This window comes from Chiloscyllium plagiosum, unplaced genomic scaffold, assembly GCF_037043375.1.
Source record: "Chiloscyllium plagiosum isolate Xiang-an unplaced genomic scaffold, Cpla_swu_hap1 HiC_scaffold_12, whole genome shotgun sequence".
Classification (NCBI taxonomy): domain Eukaryota; kingdom Metazoa; phylum Chordata; class Chondrichthyes; order Orectolobiformes; family Hemiscylliidae; genus Chiloscyllium; species Chiloscyllium plagiosum.
In genome coordinates, this window is record NW_028270150.1 from 42,370,610 (window position 1) to 42,389,903 (window position 19,294).

The 19,294-nt window shown below is 40.3% G+C and overlaps 1 protein-coding gene across 8 annotated transcripts in view; it reads right to left on the reverse strand.

Annotated features, from left to right (window-relative positions):
* The window catches only part of mpzl1l (myelin protein zero-like 1 like), a 55,845-nt gene that overhangs the window by 23,580 nt on the left and 12,971 nt on the right, over nucleotides 1-19,294 (reverse strand). For 5 of the 8 annotated variants that reach the window (XM_087992716.1, XM_043701038.2, XM_043701036.2 and 2 more), the window contains exons 3-4: nucleotides 12,823-13,024; nucleotides 10,100-10,226 (exon numbers count right to left, since the gene is read on the reverse strand). In XM_087992716.1, the coding sequence (XP_087848842.1) occupies nucleotides 10,100-10,226; nucleotides 12,823-13,024 (329 nt within the window). Of the gene's footprint in view, nucleotides 1-210; nucleotides 241-551; nucleotides 642-10,099; nucleotides 10,227-12,822; nucleotides 13,025-19,294 lie in introns of all 8 variants that reach the window. The other 3 variants (XR_015758838.1, XM_087992717.1, XM_087992715.1) reach the window with 3 other exon arrangements.

Below are 19,294 nucleotides of genomic sequence, written 5' to 3' on the forward strand. Positions count from 1 at the left end.
TAGTTCCAATGCAGAAAATCCAGTTAGAAAGCCTTCCTTCAGGGACATTTTAGATCAAGATTATTAAGCTTTCTCATTGCACAATACTAACAGTCCATTCTATAGCTAGTTCCTCAACATAGGAAATAACTCAACCATGCACACAGTTTACATCTCTACAGTATTAAATATTGATCTTTTAGATTTTGCTGAATTTTAGCCACCACTTACTAGGATCAGGATCAGTTCTTTCCGGTTCCACTGAATTGCATGGAGAACAAAAATAATTCATGGAAAAATCAATCATGACAACATTCTGAATTATGATACATTACATAACAATTAGTAGCATATTTCAAATTACACCCAAATCTCCTCAATGTTTACCACAAAATTTAGAAGTTTGCATGCATCAATTCTTTTAGCCACAGATACACTAACTTTTCAGCATATTACATATTAAATATTTATCAGAGAGCAAAATTGCAAGCCACTAATTTGCCTTTTTACTAAATAGGATCTTTTCTCATCTAAGTACATTGCTTTTCAAATTTTACTAATGCTGTACGTACATTTAACTGTAAGTTTCCCTTGGCTGTATGTTTCAGATCTATCACCCATGTAACCACTGACTGTAATGGTCTTTTGTAATGGTCTCCTTGCTGGAGAGGTAGAACACCTCATATTAGCATGAAAAATAAATCATGACACAGAAAGCATGACTGTTGCGAACTGTATATTAAAATTAACACTTTTAATAATATATAGATGAATTTAAAGTTTATCTATGTTGAATTAAGGAATAAAGCATATTCACATTACAATTGTGTTTGTATTTTAGATCCTATTATTTTACCAACTGAAGAGAGAGGTGTATGAAGATAGTAATGGGGAATATAAACTAAAAATAGGTTGGTGAATGTAGAGGATTACAAATTTTCAATTTTAACAGAAAGTATTCAAAATTTCTTGAGTCAGTACATAATTAGCCTCAGCCAAAAAAAATGGTAAATAGTGAGATTGTCATGGTAAGGAAGGAACAAGATTGCTTTAATACAATATCTTGCCTCAGTCAACACAGGAAAACAAAATCAAAAGCCTGCAGACAAAAGGGTAAGAAGATTAATGCATCAACAGAAAACAGACTATGTCAGACTTCAAGCTTGTAAGAATGTAGAAGTGGACAGACAATGACTTTTCAAACTTTAATAAAAGCTGCGGTAGTGCCACTGTATTGATGGGTATCACAATTACAGCTCTGCTTTAATAGTGGGAAAGGTCAAGCTAAGGAGCAGGAGAATCGACGTTTCGGGCATGATGCCCGAAACGTCGATTCTCCTGCTCCTTGGATGCTGCCTGACCTGCTGTGCTTTTCCAGCAACACATTTTCAGCTCTGATCTCCAGCATCTGCAGTCCTCACTTTCTCTGGAAAGATCAAGCTAGACAACTATTGACTGGTTAGCTTTACATCAGTACTGGAAAAAGGACAACAGACAATAATACCAAATTAAACAAAAAATATTGGAAGGCATGGACTGACTCTGATAATCAAGATGGATTTGGAATGGGAGATCAGATTTGATTAACTCAATAGTATTGTTTGGAGGGAAGGAGCAAAGAAGTGGAGCTAGAGGCACAGAAACAGAAACTGCTGGAAAACCTCAGTAGATCTGGCAGCATCTGTAAAGAGAGAGAGAGAGAGAGAGATGAAAAGTATGGTGCTGGAAAAGCGCAGCCTGTCAGGCATCACCCGAGGAGCAGGAGAGTCGACATTTTGGGCATAAGCCCATCATCAGGATGAGAGATAAATAGGAGGGTGGAGGTGAGACTGAAAGGTGGGGAGTGGAGGGTGGAAAAGAGAGAGGATGATAGCTGGGAAGGCTCTCAGCCCCACCCCCACCATCCTATTTATCTATCAGCCCCCTTTCTCTACCCCCCCCCCACCAACATTTCTGATGAAGAGCTAATGCCTGAAATGTCGACTCTCCTCCTTGGATGCTGCCTGACTTGCCGTGCTTTTCCAGTGCCACACTTTTCAACTCTGATTCTCCAGCATCTGCAGTCCTCTCTTTCCACCAGTCTGTGTAGAGAACAAGCAGAGTGAACGTTTTAGGTCTAGTGATCCTTCTTCAGAACTTTTCTGAAGAAGGATCACTAGACCTGAACGTTAACTCTGCTTGCTTTCTACAGATGCTACCAGACCCACTGAGTTTTTCCAGCAATTTCTGTTTTTGTTTCTGATTATCAATTTTTGCAGTTTTATTTTGTTTAGGGGGTAGATGCACAACTGTTTCAATTTTTTACATGACATAGACACACATAGCAAAATTGAAGGGACCAACTATTTGCATGCTAACTTTTGGATTGCATGTCCAGTCAGATACAAAAGGAACACTGCTTACTAACTCGAGTGGCATCTTTTTTACTACTCAGTACAGCTTTGGAATAAAATCTCTTTTAAAACATACACAGTATTACTCATGGTCCCACCAAACTGTGCAAGTCACGGGTTCTTGGTCAGGAAAATAATAGCTCAACAGACAAATTAAACTAGATTTTAAATCTCCAGCACAGCTAACCATAAATGACTATGCTGCTGAAATGTTCCCAAAATACTCAAGACCTAATAATCAAAATGTTGGGAGTTCTTCAGTCAAAACCACTATTCCATCACTATTGCACTTTTCCAAGAGGTAAAAGGCTTCACTTTTCTAATGGCATTTCATCTAATGGTCAGAATGACAGATAATTAGAATGGTTTAAAGTGAAAATGAGCAAGAGAAAAAGAGGAAGAGTGAGAGAAATCAGAGGAACAGCATGAGAAAAATAAAATATTCAAAAATAGAAAATCACAACACGATCATCCCGGAGGGGCTAAGCATCTGTACTAATATATTAGTCAAATGATACCATTACCAGAGGAGACTGAGGAGGGACATGATTGAGATGTGTAAAATTATAGGGGTATAGATAAGTTGGACAGGAAGAGACTATTCTCCTTGGTGGAGGGGTCAATGACCAGGAGCCACAGACTTCAAAGGATTAGGGGGTTTAAAGGGGATGAGAGGATGTTCACCCAGAGTGTGGTGGGAATTTGGAACTCATTGCCTGAAAGGATGTAGAGGCAGAAACTCTAAGAACATTTAAGCAGCTTCAAGATATATGCTTTGGTTTTACAAGTGTGTAAGACAATGGCCAAATGCTGGAAAATGGGATTAGAATAGTTAGATTATAGTATTTGACCAGAATGGATGGGATGGGCCTTCTTCTGTGTTACAGACCACCATGACTCTATTGATAAGAATTACAAAACACATTTAGGTTAATAGGGAAATGTGTCAAGATGTTTTTTGGAAGTATGGAAGTGCACAGTCCCTTTTTGTTTTAAACTGCTGTGTAGGTATGGTAGATAAAAAGGACTGTAGGAATATTCAGTTTGTTGTGCAATTGTATGGCTTACAGCAGGGTTACCTGAACATTTTTCCAGTGCGACCCCATAGTGAGGCTTGAACATTGTCATGACCCTTCAGTGAGATCTGTGAAAGTGAGGTGTGTTCAGAAATACAAGAGAGGGGTGTTGGCCTTTGAGGGCAGTGACAGTAGGGATATGGGTTCTATACTTTGGTCAGAGCTTCACTGTGGCCTCCGAACTGGCAACTCCAAAAGTTCCATTTGGTAACTCAACTTGTGGTCCTGAACCCCAAATTAGGAAGTGCTGGTCTAGATGGAACACTTGAAAGCAACAAAACAACATTTTGCTCTAATTTATTAATTAAGAGCTAAGGAATACCAGAGTAATATCTAACCAAAAGTTTGCTATTTTTAAAATATTCTTTTATTTATTTTTGCTGCATTCAGCTGCAACAGCAGTGTCCATTTTCTAAAATAAACTCTCACTATTAAAAAGAAACCTAGTCATAAAAGTTAATCACAACTGCAGTGAACAGCTGCAATGCAAAATTTTGAGATGATCTCATAGTAACATACTGGTACCATGCATTGTAAATTTAAATGCCATCCATGATTAAAAATGCACACTTCCTTCATTAGTAACATGCTTCAAATTGTGTAACAATTTCATAATGCTACAAGGATTTCTATACCTATACCTAATGTAGGTCCAGTATTGCTGTGTGTTTGGCCAAACAGTAATAGTTTTAAACCAAACAGGTTAAATTCTATTACAAATTCTTGGAATCAGTGGTGCCTTTCCTCTCTGAAGGTGATGCCCACGTACCTCAAGTGTAAATCGACTCTTGTCCAATACATCACACACTTCTATGAATGAAGACAACACATCCACTTTGACATATGAATTAGAGAGAGTGTTAAGTTGAAATGCTCACCTGTACCTCAATAGCAAGAAGCCTGCAGTATAGCAGAAAATTGATTTTACTTAACTAAGATAGTTTCCTGCTGATGTAAATGCAGTTTATTCCTCCTTTTGCATTGTGAATAGATGCTGCATAACTTAAAATTTATTGAGTCCTATTAACACTGTATTCACTTTACTGTGAATTTAAAACTGACTATATCAGGGCTTCTTGACAGGGCTTTTGAGAGATTGGAGGGAAACACATCAAAAAGGCCATGGTTCAGGCCACAAGAGGTGTAACACTGTCACAATCTTGGTTCACACTAATGCAGAGCAGTTAAGAACAGCAAGAGTAAACATGAATTAAGAAGGTAAATTGTGGGACTGTCTGACAATTTAAATGACTATACTTTGACATTATATAGACTTTAAAAAATTTGAAATGTACATTATTCACTCTGACAGCAAGATGGGGAAGAAATGGGATACTACAATATCAGAAATTGTCCAGAATAGCAGGAAAGCGAGGTAGGAGAATTGGGTCTGCCATGGCTGCCAATTTTTTACACATGGTAACTCGAGCTTTACACCAACACATGAAATTTGTTTAGATTAGATTAGATTAGATTAGATTACTTACAGTATGGAAACAAGTCCACACCGCCCCGCCAAAGCGCAACCCACCCATACCCCTACATGTACCCCCTACATGTACCCCTTACCTAACACTACGGGCAATTTAGCATGGCTAATTGACCTAACCTGCACATCTTTGGACTGTGGGAGGAAACTGGAGCACCCGGAGGAAACCCACGCAGACACAGGGAGAACGTGCAAACTCCACACAGTCAGTCGCCTGAGGCGGGAATTGAACCCAGGTCTCTGGCGCTGTGAGGCAGCAGTGCTAACCACTGTGCCACCGTGCCACCCACATTCAACTTCTGAAAATATTTCATCACTAGATCATTCCTTCTCAATGTGTAAACACCTGGATTGTGCATGTGATTACCTGATGAAATGGTGAAGATCAGGAAATGTTTGCACAGATAAAATTATAGGCGAAAAGCCATAAATCATCCAAGCGCAGGCACTGTTGCAATAGTATAAAAATTACATTGCTCATAATATCCAATTTTCTTTCACATTCGTACATTGTAGGTGGGTATTATTTTCCATCTTGCCACAAGACCTTAAAATTCCATATTGTTTAAATTATAAATAGGTTATTCTGTTCTAGATTTCATTTAGAATATCATTTACTGGACATTTCCAAAAAGGGCAAGATATGGGTAAGACATTTTGCAATGCAAAGGGACTGGCTACAGTAGGGAAAATGTTGCATTTACAATGAACACAAGCTGTTTGATTGGAGTCACTTGAGTCTACAATACTTTCAGAGAGGTCACATGACCCAGTTTGTGGGTGTGAAGAAGCATCTGGATTTGAACACAGTCAGAGATTAACTTGGTGGAGCAACAACCTTTGCCCTCTTTTCTCCAAAACCCCTCTCAAAGTTTGACTTAAAAACCTACAGGAAGACCACGTCACCCCAAGTGGAGGCTACCTAGAGATAGAAATTTTCATCGTCGCAATCAAACAACCTTAAAGGAAAATCAGAAATCTACTATCTCCAGGTAAAAATAGGTCAGCCCTCTGTAAATGATTGAGGAAGACACATTGGTATCAACACCTTGTGTGAAAAGTGAGCTTGGCTACATGTCAACATTTGGGACAATCTGCAAATCATTTTTGTTTTAGAAACTTACCTATTACTTTGCCAAAGTACTTTTAAGATAACACTTCACAGAGTATATTGCTGTGTATTAGTTTTAAAGACTGGTAGCACTACATATAGTTGCACAGTTTAAACTGCCAAGGAGTGGCACAAGAACAGATTTATTTCACTCCTTTGGAATCAGTTGTAACACTTATTATCATTGATTGTGCTATTCTGTCCTATTCTTAGATTAGAACTTTCTCTTCATCATTATCTTCCAATTGTTCTCCTATTTTCAAATTATTTATTGTCTCACAATCAAGTCAAGCAATGTTGCCTTCCTTGATGGAATTGAAATATACTGACCAGAGAGCAGTACAATACAACAGATGCATCCTATGTATTAAGGTAGTTTCTGTGAAATTAAACAAAAAAAGGGCCATGTGGTCACATGAACTTTCAATGTGCTTAACAGATAATCCAACTAAGAGGAGCACAAATCTGGTCTTATTCATTACAGAATCATAAAGCCTTGACTTATGCAAGTTTTGAGACTAAGCAGGCAGTAAATGCACACCCACATTTCCAATGCAGGAACTCTGCCATTCATCTACTACAAGCCCACCAACTCCCACAGCTACCTAGGTGCCACCTCCTTTCACCCTACCTCCTGTAAACACACCATCCCTTATTCCCAATTCCTCTGCCTTCGCCACATCTGTTCCCAGGATGACCAATTCCACCTTAGAAAATCCCAGATGGCCTCCTTCTTCCATGATCACAATTTCCCTTCCCATGTGGTTGACGATGCCCTCCAGTGTATCTCCTCTACTTCCTGCACCACCGCCCTTGAAACCCACCCTTCCCAGTGCAACAAGGACAGCACCCCCCTGGTCCTCACCTTCCACCCCGACCAACGGTGGCTCAGTGGTTAGCACTGCTGCCTCACAGCGCCGGAGACTCGGGTTCAATTCCCGCCTCAGGCGACTGTCTGTGTGGAGTTTGCACATTCTCCCCGTGTCTGCGTGGGTTTCCTCCAGGTGCTCCGGTTTCCTCCCACAGTCCAAAGATGTGTAGGTTAGGTGAATTGGCCATGCTAAAATGCCCGTAGTGTTAGGTAAAGGGGTAAATGTAGGGGAATGGGTGGGTTGCGCTTCGGTGGGTCGGTGGGGACTTGTTGGGCCGAAGGGCCTGTTTCCACACTGTAATGTAATCTAATCAAAAACCTCTACATACATCGCATCATCCTCCGCCACAGACCCCACCACCTGAGAACAGACCCCACCACCTGAGAAATATTTCCCTCCCTACCCCTATCAGTGTTCCGGAGAGACCATTCCCTCCACAACTCCCTCGTCAGGTCCACGACCACTGCCAGCACACAGCCCATGCCCGGCACCTTCCCCTGCCACCGCAGGAATTGCAAAATCTGTGCCCACACCACTCCCCTCTGTTCAAGGCCCCAAAGGAGCCTTCCACATGTGACAGAAATTTACCTGTACCTTTACAAATGTCACCTACTGAATCCGTTGCAGCCAATGTGTTCTTCTGTACACCTGGAAGACAGAACCCCTTATTGTGTGTGAGATGTTTCCACGAACATCTCTGAGGTGCCCGCACCCACCAACCCCACTGCTCTGTAGCTGAACACTTTAACTCCCCCTCCCACCCTGTCAAGGACATGCAGGTCCTGGACTTCCTCCACCGCCAAACCGTTACGACCCAACGCCAGGAGGAAGGACATTCATATTCTGCCTTGGGACTCTGCAACCACATGGGATCAATGTGGATTTCATCAGTTTCCTAATTTCCCATCCCCCCACATTATCCCAGTCCCAAGCCTCCAACTCAGTACCATCCTCCTGACCTGTCCAACAGCTTCTCCATCACCTTCATCCACCTATCACTTTCTTAGCTACCTTCTCCCCAGCCCCAACCCCCTCCCATTTATCTCTCAGCTCCCCGGTCCACAAGCCTCATTCCTGATGAAGGGCTTATGCCTGAAACATTGATGCTCCCGATCCTCGGATGCTGCCTGACCTGTTGTGCTTTTCCAGTACCACACTCTCGACTCTGATCTTCAGCATCTGCAGTCGTCACTTTCTCCATTCATCTACTCCACAACTCATCGAACCAACCTGTGGTGTCTTCTATCACAACCTGGATGAGATCATTTAATCCAATTCCTGGGGATTTCCACAGTCTATGACTCAGGTCCTGGCTGACTAAATTCCACAAATACTCAGGGACAGTGTTCCTGCCAACTTGTTAGAGGTCTGTGCTTGGCAGCAACTTCCAGAACCAGAAGTCTATGGTGTGAACAGTGTTGATAGCCTGATTGCATGTGCACAGCTAAACAGCTTAGAGAGAGAAGGCACCTCAGGAGAATCTCTACAGGTATCTTGATTGATATTAACTGTGTGCATTTAAAAAAAGTAAAATAACCTTGACAGATTACAGCTAAAGTAAACTTAGAAGTTAAAACTTGTGCACAATACATGTTTATCATTCACTTAGAGTCATAGTCATTGAGATGTACAGCACAGCTACAGACCTTTTGGTCCATGCCGACCAGATATCCTAAACTAATCTAGTTCCATTTGCCAACATTTGGCCCATATCTTATTAAACCATTCCTATTCATGTACCCATCCAGATGTTGTAATTGTACCAGTCTCCACCACTTCCTCTGGCAGCTCATTCTATACATGCACCACCCTGTGTGTGAAAAAGTTGCCCCTTAAGCTGCTTTTAAATCTTTCCCCTCACCTCTAGATTAGGACTCCCCCTACTCTGGGGAAAAAAAACCTTGGCTGTTCAATCTATCTATGCCCCTCAATAAATCTTTATAAGGCCATCCCTCAGCCCACAACACTCCAGGGAAAACAACCCCAGCCAATTCAGCCTCTCCCTATAGCTCAAAAACTCTCCAACCCTGGCAACATCCTTGTGAGCCTTTTCTGAACCCTTTCAAATTTCACAATATCCTTCCTATACCAGGGAGACCAGAAATGAACTCAGTATTCCACTCTTGAACGCTGTGGTCAATATTTTGGTTGCAATGATTGAAACTAATTAATAAGCATACATCAAGTGCTCCATTGATATATGGTTTCTATGCAACCAGTAACTATAACAGCTGGTAAAATTTAAATTTACTTTGGTTTAAAAACAGAAGAAAAGGAGCTAATCGTATAATTTAATAGAAATACATGGTGATGCTTTTCCTAATTATGAAAAATGTATCTGCTGATTCAAATAGATAGGAAAGATTCCAGATTTCATTCTTCTTCTGTGCAGATTTCAGACAAGGGTGAGGATTGTTGGAATTGGTTTTAACATGCTTACCTATGAAAATGGGGAGAAACAACCATAGTTTGCTTTGACAATCATGATCCAAAGTCAGCCACTGTAAAGTGCTATATGTACTTTCTTCATTAGCCTACTGCTCAAAATGGAGTTAAAACAGAGCATATGTATACACTCCATGCCACAGATTCCAAATAAGTAAAGATGGCTTGGAAATTGAAAATGCAAATATAAAGGTTGATTAATTGTGAGAAATTGGATAAGTAAATATTGGCTACAAGTATTTTAAGTTCAAGAGAAAATAAATTTGGATATGCACACAATTTAATCGGAATCAGCCACAGTTTTAAACAGAAGCTCAATTGCTTATTTAAGGGGAACTGGTAGCATAGCAGGAAATGTTCCTGGACTAGTAATCCAGTAGCTCTGGTTCATAGTCTGGTGCCACTGTTATCATATCCCATTGTTACAGCTGGTAGAATTTAAATTCAATTAATAGAATCTAGAATTGAAAGCTGATCTCAGTGATGGTGTCCAAGAAACTGTTTATTAATAAACAAGCTGGGGTTTTTATAATTTCCTCTAAGGAAGGAAAATACTTTTTGCCTGGCCTGGCTGAGATGTGACTCCAGACCCACACCAATACAACTGACTCTTAATTACTTTCTGAAATGACCTAGCAAGCATCATCCATATTCCATAAAAGAAAAACAAATTGCAATGCTGAACTCACATATTATCATTTGCTGTTATTCATGTTTAGTTTAGAAAGAGTTACCTAATATAAGCATTCCGTTGACCATCTTTCTTTCTCTTGATAAAGTACACAACGCCAATAATTAGCAGTAATCCTACAACTGCTCCGATGACTGCACCTGTAATGATGGAATGTTTGGGTAAAGAACCTGGAAAAAGGAACAAAATTATATCTGAATGATTTTAAAAATATTTTTGGGGTTTCCCCAAACACATTTCAAAGAACAGAATTACTGCTGAAGTGCACTCACAAGCAATACAATTAGGAATTTTGGGTTATCTTAAACAGAATACCACAAATTCCACTAAACATAGAACATGGCAATTGTTGAAATATTCCTGAACTCATTGGATTTTCGAATGGTTCCAGTGGATTGGAAAATTGCTAATGCAACACCCCTGTTCAAGAAGCCAGGTTGACAGAAAACAATACACTACAGGCCAGTCAGCTGAATGTCTGTTGCTGGGAAAATGCTAGGGTCCATTATGAAGGAAGACATAGCAGATATTTAGTAAAGCTTAATGCAATCAGATTCAGTAGAGTTTCATGAAAGGAAAATCACATTCAAAAATCTGCTCAAGCTGATTGAGGGTGTAATAAGCAGAGTTGATAAAGGGGAACTGATGGATGTAATAATTTTGGATTTCCATTTGGCATGTGATAAGGTGCTACGAGACAGGAGCTCATGGTATTGAGGGTAATGCATTAGCGTAGACGGAATTTTGATCCACACAGAAGGCAGACAGTCAGAATTAATGTATTTTAGGTTTTAAAAATAGGAGAATTTTGTTAGGACTATACAGGGTTTTGGTGAGATTGCACCTGGAGTACAGTATAGAGTATTTAGGAAAGGATTGGAGGCAGTTCAAAAAGAGATTCTCTAGGTTGGCTTCTGTGTTGAATGGATTGAGTTATTGAGGACAGCTAAACAGGTTGAGCCTTTAGAAAAGTTTACAGATCTGAATTTAGAAAAATGAGGGTTGATCTTACTGAAACATAAGATTCTGAGGGGCTTAACAGACTAGATTTTGAGAAAATGTTTCCACTAGTGGAGGAATCTCAAAATAGGAGACATGGTTATAGAATAAGGAAACACTCATTTAATATTGAGATGCAAAACAATTTATTCTCCTGAAGGATAGTAAATATCTACAATTCTCTACCCCAGATACTTGTAGAGATTAGATCACTGAAAGCATTTAAAGAGGAGGCATATAGATTTATGAAAAACAAAAATCAATAAGCTAAGGGGGCATGAACAGCTGGCAGGAAAGAGGAGTTGAGGCCTGGGGCAGATCAGCCACACGTGATCAACAATGGCCTCCAGTGCATCTCCACCACTTCCTGCACCTTGGCCCTCAAAACCACTCCTTTAACCGCAACAAGGATCGAACACCCTAGTTCTCGTCTTCCACCCCACTAATCTCCGGATACAGCTCATTATCCTCAGCCATTTTTTCCACCTACAGTCAGGTCCCACCACCAGAGATCTATTTCCCTCCCCTCTATCTGTATTCCACAGAGACCATTCCCTTCCCAACTCCCTTGTTAGGTCCATGCCTCCCCACTAACACACCCTCCATACCAGGCAGCTTCCCTTGACACTGCATGAGGTGTAAAACCTGCACCCACACCTCCTCCTCACCTCCATCCAAAGCCCCAAAGGATCTTTTCACATCCAGCAGAGATTTTCCTGCACATACACCCACCTCATCTACTGTGTCCATTGCTCTTGATGTGGTCTCTTTTACATCAGGGAGATAGAACGCCAACTCGGAACATTTCAGGGAATATATCTGGGGGACACGCACCAAACAACCCCACCGCCCTGTGGCCGACCACTTCAACTCACCCTCCCATTCCCCCAAGGATGTGGAAGTCCTGGGTCGCCTCCACCACCAAATCAAAGCCACCACCAACTGGTGGAAGAATGCCTCATCTTCTGCCATGGGACCCTTCAACCACACGGCATTAACATTGACTTCACGAGTTCCCAAATCTCCACTCCCCTAACTTCATCCCAGGTCCAACTCTCCAACTCAGTGCCACCCTCTTGACCTGTCCATCTTCTTTCCCACCTATGTGCTCCACTCTCCGCACCAACCTATTACAATTACCCCCCCCACCTGTATCCACCTATTACCTTCCCACCTACCTTACCCCACCCCCACATTTATTTCTCATCCTCCTCCCCCCTCCACTTTCCTGATGAAGAGCTTCTGCCCAAAACGTCAACTCTCCTGCTCCTTGGATGCTGCTTGACCAGCTGTGCTTTTCCAGCAACACATTTTTCTGACTCTCCAGCATCTGCAGTACTCACTTTCTTCTTCTAGGGTGGCAGGGCAGGTTTTAGGGCTTAATAAACTACTTTTCCTCCTCCTATTTCTTTTGTTCTTATGTGCAACAATTGTACAGCAAGCCAAAGCAGCATCAGCGAAGAGAATAGACAGTGCCATTTCAGATCCAGATTATTCCCCAAACATCAACATTTTTGTTCTCTCAAATGATGACTGAGGTTACATTTTTAATTAATGTTTCCAATATCTGTAGTATCCTACATGGAAGGATTTATAGCTCTTCCTCTAAAAGATAAATAAGATTTTCTTCAATATGTCCAGTTGAGCAGGCAGGATTATGGATTTAATAACTCAGCACCTCCAATATGCCACAATTTGTGTTGAGTCCACATAAACATTAACATTCAGGAAGGAAATATTAAAAATGACTTGATATTTTTTGCTCACCTTGTTCAACAACACTCAAGAGAATTTCTGCAGCAGTCTTACTGTAGTCAAATGGATTAATCACTTGACAGGTATAAGTTCCATTATCTTTAAAATCAATATTCTTTATAATAATGGAAACATCGCTCTTGTTGATGTTACCGTCCCAAGCAATGCGGTCAGGAAATTGAGACTTGGATTGTCCTGCTAAATAATATAATATCTGTCCAAAAAGATAGAATGGATGAAGTCACATTTCAAAAATATTATTCATTAATCAATTATCTTATCAATAAATCTTCAATAAACAATTGTTGAGTTTTATATTCAATTTTCAATGGTTACAAAGTGAAGGTACTCAGAGACCAAATGTATAATAAATGACATGGAATACCTAACTTTCCAAAGCTTACTTAACAAGCAGTTTAGCATTCTTCAAGAACAAGAGAAAATTCATTCTGGAGTAGTTATAAGGAGGTAGAAGTTCTCATTGGTTGCATGAACTTATGGAACAGCAGTTCTCTCCTTGTTTACAAATCTCAGAACAAGTACTGTTCCTCAGAGTGCCAGTCACATGGATGCCAACAGGCACTTGTATAAGATCTGTGTGCTGTGTGGAATGGCCTCTGACCTTGGCTCAAGAACTCTCATCACATGATGAAAAATCAAGTGACATTCAATCAGTAATTATGTAAGCAGCTGCATGTAAAAACAGAATCAGACTAACGTGACCCATAAAATGATAATTTATATTTTACAGTGCTTCTAATGTCATAAAAACACAAAGCATTCTCACAGAAGCATTATAAAACAAATGACACAGAGCCAGATAAGGAGATATTGGGTCAAATGATGAAACATTTAATTAGAAAAGATGCATGTTTAGGAGCATCATAGGAAAGTTGTAAGGAGAGAATTCCTCATTTCAAGGCTGAAGTGATTCAAGGCAATGCCACCAACAATGGAGTGATTCAAATCAAGAATCAACAAACTAGAATTAAAGGAGTTTAGATATTTTGGAGGGCTGGGGAGCTGGTGGAACTTAGAGGTAGAGAGGGACAAAAGTTACAGTGAATGGAACTTGCTAAGGTTATACTTGCACTGGAGGTGATATAGGGAAGCTTCAGTAAATAGGTCCCTGGCATAGGTGGGTTGTTCTAGGCAGAGTAAATTGGTTCTACATTCTCTGCAGTTTAGAAGGATAAGAGATGATCTCATTCAAATGTACAAGACTCTGAATGGGCTTGAGAGATTGCTCCTACTGGTTACAAAAAATCAAAACTATGGGAGCATAATGGAGGGCAGTGTGTTCAAACATGTCAAAGGCAGCATATATCATTTGTGAATTTGCTAAGGCCATTTCAGAAACCTAACTGAAAATGATTCAAACATGGAATTCTGAAAACAAATCACAGGTTTGGAAGTACTTTAGAGAGGTTAAAGTGGTTGGAGATGGGGCAATAATTCATAAGGACTTTAAGGCAAGTGTTGGCTTTTCAGCATGGCTAGGGCAGGGTGATAATTGGTCTAGGACAATCAGTTAATCTGGAGTCTTAAGTGGTCATGTTGGGTGGCAGCAGTTTTTTGGAAATATAGTTGAGGCTGGATGAGGTGACTTTCATGGAAAAGATGAGTTTAGAGAGGGGCTGAGGGATGATGGGAGAAAAACAACACCTATATGACATTCAGGGTTAGGAAATCTGGGACCTTAGAGGAAATTTAGCCCAGTGACATAGTAATAATGATAGTAATAGCAGCTAACAAACGAAAGGAGGATCAGATAGTGCTTTCTATGATCTAAGCACTTCTGGTGATACATGGCAAAAACAGTTGTTGGACATATCCTTTCCTTTTAAGTCTCTGTCCCTTGCAATTAAAAGGGAGCAGAGAGAAGTGTGAAAGCAAATAATTATTTTACTTGGCACTGGAGCATCAAAAATGGAGACAAGTCAGGTTGAATAAATTGGTCATTCAGCCTCTTGGGTGTTCCATCTTTCAAGAAGCTTTCACTACATTTGACTTTGTCCTGAATACCACTGCCTCCCTTTTTGAATTGTCAGTGTTACAATGATGTGGAGATGCCAGTTTGGACTGGACGACATAGTTAAAAATCACACAACACCAGGTGATAGTCTAACAGATCTATTTGGAAGTACAAGCTTTCAGAGCACTGCTCCTTCATCTAACCCCACATCTTTAATGGATTGTCTGAGCTGAGATATCATTTTTCTTTTAATAAAACCTTAAGTTATCTCAGGAATGTGACTTGGAAGACGTCTGGGATTTACATATTAATCAAACCTGCAACACATTCTAAGTGATTAAGACTTAACAGCAATTTAGGTTTGTTCAAAACATCACATCAGTTGTAAAACACTTTGATCTTTTACTATACGTTCTGTGTCATGTGATCCTGCCTCACTAGCTACCTGATGAAGGTGGTTCCAATTAAACCTTTTGGACTATAACCTGGTGTTGTGTGATTTTTAATTGTATTACAATGGCAGTTTTCTAGTCCTCTGGGTCCTTTCCGGAATCAAAGGAATGTTGGATGATTCCGAATGCATCCACTATCTCTGTAGCTAATTCCTTCAAGATCCCAAGATGCAACCCATCAGGTCCAAGTAACCTACTGACCTTTAGCCCTTTTCTCTAGTGATAGTTACTGCATTTGTTTCCTCTCCCTGTTTTGCTTCTTGATTATTTAGTAGTTTTGGGATGCAATTAATGTGCTGTACCATAACAATGGTGAAAAGTACTTACTCAAATCCTCTGCCATTTCTTGGTTTCCTATTAATTCTCCAACCATGTTCACTTTGGCCACTCTCCCTTTAGTTTTATGTTTCAAGAAGCTGACTGTCCATTTATATATTGCTTGCTAGTTTGCTATCAGTTTATTTTCTCCCTTTCGTGGGTCATTTTGTTGCCTTTTAGTTAACCATGGTCAGTTTATCTATTTGGATGTTAGCTCAGTTGGCTAGATGGTTAGTGTGTGATGCAGAGCAATGCTGACAATGTGGGTTCAATTCCTGTACTGTTGAGGCCACCATACAAGTCCTGCCTTCTCAGCCTTGCCCCTTGCCTGAAATATGGTGACCCTCAGATTAGAGAGAGATGACTGGTAATGATTTTAATGTGAGAGCAATTCTGTGGTCCTCTGGGACGATGGCAATTTTATATCCCGTTTGAGGATGTTTGTTTGCTGTGAGTCATGGACCATTTACATTTGTCATTGTTCCACATCTGTCTTTTCTGATAAACTCCTTTCCCAGTCCACTCCAGCCAATGCTGCCCTCATCCCTATGCAATTACCCTTATTTAGGTTTAGCATACTTATTTCTGACCCAAGTTTTTTACTCTCACACTGAATGCTAAGTTCTATCTGGTTATGGTCACTGTTCCCTATAAGGGTAACTTTTACACCGAGGTCATTTATTAAAATTTCCTCATTACACATTACCAATTCCAAAACAAAATTGAACCTGGTTGGATCTATAACACACTGATACAGGAAGCAAAAACCACTGAATATCACAACGGGTCAGGCAGCATCCATTGAAAGAAAGCAAGCGAATGTTTCGAGTCTAGATGACTCTTTAATACAAGAAATTGTCCTGAATACATATGATAAGCTCTTCCTTGTGCCTACCTTTGCCAATTTTACTTTAATTAAGATTAAAGCGAGCCATGATTAATGTACTACACTAATACAACCTGGTCAACACAGATCTGACTACACTAATCCCATTTTCCCGTTGCTGGCTATAGCTCTGTACCCTATGATAATGCAACTGAATATCTAAATAACTCTTAAATATTACAACAGTTCCTGGCTTTACTACCCTTTTAGGCAGGAAATTCCAGATTCACTGAACCCTCAGTGGAAAAAGAAATATTGTCTTAGCCTTCTACTTCTTACCCTAAATCTATACAGCCAAGTTATTGAACCATCTACTAATGAAAGAATGCCTTTCAATCCGTCACACCTATATCCCTTAATCATATATACCCCTGTCAGATCCCATCTCAACTTTCACAGCTCCGAGGAAAACAATCCCAGCCTATAGGAAGGGTTTGGTGGGATATGGGCCAGGTGCTGGCAGGTGGGACTAAATTGGGTTGGGATATCTGGTCGGCATAGACGAATTGGACCAAATGTCTGTTTCCACGCTGTACATCTCTATAAGTCTATGATTTTATTCAATCTTTCCTCAAACTGGAGATTCCCCAGCCCAGGCAGCACCCTAATAAATCTTCTCTGTACCCTCTCTAATAAAATGACATCCTTCCCATTAATAAGACTGCCAGAACTGCATGCACTACCCCAGTTGTGGCCCAATCGGTGTTTTCTTTAGTTCCTTGCTTTTGTATTCTGTCATTTAGCTAATAAAGACAACTATCCTGACACCTTCTTAACCTACTACCTTCAGGAAACTGTGGATACATACACCAAGATCCCTCTAATTGTCAGTACTTTCCAGGGTCTACCATTTGTCATGCAATGCCTTGCCTTGTTCACCTTTCTCAAGTGCATTACTTCACACTTTAACGGATTGAATTCCATTTGCTACTACTCTTCCTAGTCAACCAATATCCTCCTGCAGTTTATTGTTATCCTCCTCACTATTTACCATTGTACCAAGTTTTGCATCATCCATTAACTTCACCATCATACTCCCTATATTTAAATCATCGTCCTTAATGCCTACTACAAATACCAGGGACCCCAAAACTGAGGCCTACAGATTTCCAGTCACAAGAAATATTCCTCTGCCATCATCTTTTGCTTTCTGCTATTCAGCCAATTTTGGTTCCAATATGCCACCTTCTCTTGGATTCCATTGACTCTGACCAATCTGTCACGACGGTTTTTAACGAAGGCCTTGCTGAAATCCATGTAAACCACACTGAATGCATTACTCTCATCAACACTCCTCGTTATCTCCTGAAAACAACTGATCAAATTTGCTAATCATGACCATCCCTTAACAAATCCATGCTTACTTTCCCTGATTAATCTCGTCAAGCGCAAATATACTCTGTACCTTAGAATTCCTTTTAACAGCTTCCCTACCATCAAGGTTAGACTGACTGCTTGTAATTTCCTTGTCCATATCTTGTAGCCATTGCATTTAGATGGCTAGTCCAGTTCAGATTCTGCTGAATGGTATCCACCAGGATGTTGACAATGGAGACTTCAGTCTTGGTAATTCCACTGAATGTCAAGAGATGACGGTTAGACTCTTACTTACTTGAGGAGTTGCACTGTAGGCAGTTGAGAGGTGGTTCACTAGATTGATTTCTGAAAACAGGGGTTTGTCTTACAAAGAGATATTGAATAGTTTAAGCCTATGCTCTCTAGAGTTTAGAAGAATGAGAGACAATCTAATGGAGGTATACAAAATGCTAAAGTGGACTGCCAAAGTGGACGTAAAAAGGATGTTTCCTCTTGTGGAGCAATGTACAACAAAAGGTTGTAGTTTTAGCACAATGGGTAACAGATTAAAACAGATTAGAGAAATTACTTCTCTCAGGAGGGTCATGAATCTGTGCAATTCACTACCCCAGAGTGTAGTGGATGCTGGAATATTGACTCAATTTGAGGAGATGGGCAGATTTTAAATTAGCAAGAGGTTGAAAGGTTATGGAGAGCGGGCAGTAAAGTCAAATTGAGGCTGAGGTGAGATCAGTCAAGACTGTATTGAATAGTGGAGTAGGTTCAAGGTGCTGAATTTTGTACTCCTCTCCTAATTTTTGTATTCTTAAGTTCAAATGAGCATTGCTTGGCACTTGAGTGGCCTGAATGTCATAGCTATTTGTCAGGCCAAGCCTGAAAATTGTCCAGGTCTTGCTGATTTTAGATATGGACTAATTCAGTATCTGACAAGTCACAAATGTTGTTGAATATTGTATAATCATCAACAAATTTCCTCACTTTTCACTTTATGATAGAGGGAACGTTTGAAAAGCTCTCTTCAAAATGTTAGCAAAATGAAATTTCTTTGCAAAACTCTCTCAGCTTGGGGACACACAAACTTATATCTTTCTACTGGGATGACTGTTCTCTCAAACTGAAAACTTTAATCTTCTGAACTGAAGTCAAACTAAATCAAACTAAGTATGGTATTCAGGAAAGCTCTGGCATAAAGGCATGGACTCTTTTTGAAATGGGGAGAAAATTCAGAAGTCTGAAGTGCAAAGAGACTTGGGATTTCTAGTCCAGGATTCTCTCAAGGTAAACTTGCAGGTTGAGTCAGTAGTTACAAAGTCAATTGCAATGAGGGCATTTACTTTCAGAGGACTTAAATAGAAAAGTAGGAATGTATCTACTTCTGAGGCTCTATAAGGCTCTGGTCAGACCACATTTAGAGATTGAGTTTCGGGCACTATATTTCAGGAAGAATGTACCAGCCCTGCAGCATAAGACCATAAGACATAGGAGTGGAAGTAAGGCCATTCGGCCCATCGAGTCCACTCCACCATTCAATCACAG